The sequence below is a fragment of the Trichomonascus vanleenenianus genome, assembly GCF_965637985.1.
Source record: "Trichomonascus vanleenenianus strain CLIB 3782 genome assembly, contig: TRVA0_106S, whole genome shotgun sequence".
Lineage (NCBI taxonomy): Eukaryota > Fungi > Ascomycota > Dipodascomycetes > Dipodascales > Trichomonascaceae > Blastobotrys > Blastobotrys vanleenenianus.
The window spans coordinates 1-2,269 of NW_027481782.1; the positions used below are offsets into that span (position 1 = coordinate 1).

General features: G+C 45.7%; 1 protein-coding gene across 1 annotated transcript, besides 2 other annotated features; it reads left to right on the forward strand.

Moving 5' to 3' along the window:
• Positions 1 to 126: a long terminal repeat.
• Positions 127 to 395: 269 nt separating this feature from the next.
• TRVA0_106S00122 (uncharacterized protein) lies at positions 396 to 1,253 on the forward strand (the record flags this gene model as incomplete). The annotated part of the gene is made up of 1 exon (XM_076687968.1): positions 396 to 1,253. One exon carries the CDS (start codon positions 396 to 398, stop codon positions 1,251 to 1,253), a length of 858 nt encoding a protein of 285 aa, XP_076537799.1.
• Positions 1,254 to 1,454: 201 nt separating this feature from the next.
• Positions 1,455 to 1,942: a long terminal repeat.
• The last annotated feature ends 327 nt before the right edge of the window (positions 1,943 to 2,269 follow it).

The following is a 2,269-nucleotide window of genomic DNA, read 5'->3' on the forward strand; positions in this document are numbered from 1 at the left end:
CTGAGCATACTATTGTCACTTAGTATTTTCTTAACATCTCGCTTATTTCATTTCGACTACCAATATGAACAATCGACTTAATCTCACTGACGAGTTTGTTGTCTCTGCTGAGCACGGACTGCGACAGTCGACTTGGGAGAACGAGGCACTTATGTGTTTCTCAATGGCTCATTGTCCTTGTATATAGGGGTTGGACCTCGTACCCTGTTCCCAACCTCATGTCGAACTTGTCGTATTTGCATCCCGATATTCAAACCATGATTGAGGGCAACTAGTTCTGAATCGGCTGTTCCGTCACAATGAATGGTCTGTCTTTTGCTGGTCCAGTATACCGGACCACCGGCCATTATAATAAGAACACCAGTAACTGATTTCCCTTCTTCGAGCACCGGACGATGACTGGCGTCCACGTAGATATGCATCTCGGGACTCTCTCTCTTATACTGGATATAATAATCAGATGTTGTCTTCAAGTATCCAAGTATGTGTTCAGCCATCCTCATGCTCAGTTCTGTCGGATTAGTCAACATGTGACTAACAAGTCGAGTAGCAAAGCAAATATCTGGTCGAGAAATAGTAGTAAGGTAGCGAAGGCATCCAACGAACAGTTGCGGCTTCGACCAGGTGATGTCAAGATTCCTGACGGATATGCGGGTGTACAGAAATCCCAGTATAAAATATTCTGGGAGCAAGCCATGAAGAGTGAGCTCGACTCGTTAGAGGATACGAAAACATGGGAAGAAGCCTCTGAAGCTGAGTACCGGGGAAAGAACTTGATTAAGACGAGGTGGGTCTTTACAGTGAAAACTGGGCCAGATGGGACTATTACTCGATTTAAGGCTCGAGTTGTTGCCCAAGGTTTTAGCCAAGTTGAAGGTATTGATTACTTCGAGACGTTTTCTCCAACTCTGTCGTTTGAAGCATTGCGGGTTATGCTTGCTATCGGTTGCATGAGCTCTATGATTATACATCAGATTGACATCAAGACAGCTTTCCTAAACAGTGATATCGATACAGAAGTGTTTGTCAAACCACCACAGGGATACCATAAAGATGACAGACCCGTCATGAGACTCAGAAAGAGTTTGTATGGTTTAAAGCAATCTCCGAGAAACTGGCATTTCAGATTGAAGGAAGAGATTGAACGCCTTAGCTTCCAGGTTACTGAGGTAAACCAGAACATTTTCGTGAGAGATGCAGGAGGAGACATATGGTTATGGACGTCGGCCAGCAACACATCAGACACTGTATAGTACAGCAACATCTCAAGGGCCTGCTCATGGAGAGTGGTCAAGTCCGGATGGACCGGACCATCGTTGATGTACTCCACAAGATAGTAGCCAATAAGCTTGGCCCTAAGTTCGAATCGGCTATACCAAGAGGCCCATCGACCTTCACGAGAAAGTTTTTGATCCTCTGGCATCTTGCCAGTGTCTCCGATTCGGCTCATAACCTGTCGTAGTCCGTGCTCAGCAGAGGCAACAAACTCGTCAGTGAGATTAAGTCGATTGTTCATATTGGTAGTCGAGATGAAATAAGCGAGATGTTAAGAAAATACTAAGTGACAATAGTATGCTCAGATTGGTTGATTCTTCAAAATTACATCCGGACTAAGTCCTATCTTTATAGATTTCTGTCCAAAACATCCAAGTCAGAAATGGTTAAGGGGATTTCCAGCCACAAGCGTCAAAGGCGGAAATCCAAACTCCCAACTACTCCGATCACACCACAAACGGCCATTGGGACAACCAGCCATGCCTTGGAGTAAGTGGAGGCTTCGCCTTTGTCTTGGCTTCCCAAAGGGATAAGTGGAGAAGCCAGCCCTCCCCAAGGGCTTCGCATTATAAAGGTAGGTCGTTTGCCGTGGTTCTCGACATCATCCTCGACACAGAAACACATAAGTGCCTCGTTCTCCCAAGTCGACAACACACGTTCCTCAACATCTACATCCTGGTCTACGTTGATGACATCTTGTTTATGTGCCGAGACCTGGACAAGATTGAATCAGTCAAGCGTTCGTTACTTACCACCTACCTGGCTGCATCTCCACCTCTAAAGAGAGCCATTATAAGAGCATACGTTCGTTCCATATTGGTGTCGTCAGTCGACATAGTCAACGGCTGACGCTTTCTCTCTCTTGGAATTAACTCACGCTCTCTCTCCTGTAGCTGACGTTTCTCTCTCAGAGTTCCCGCACGCTTCTGCTCCTCCAGTTGAGCTAATTGTCGATCGACCTGTAATCGCTTTTGGACTACCACATCCACTTTCT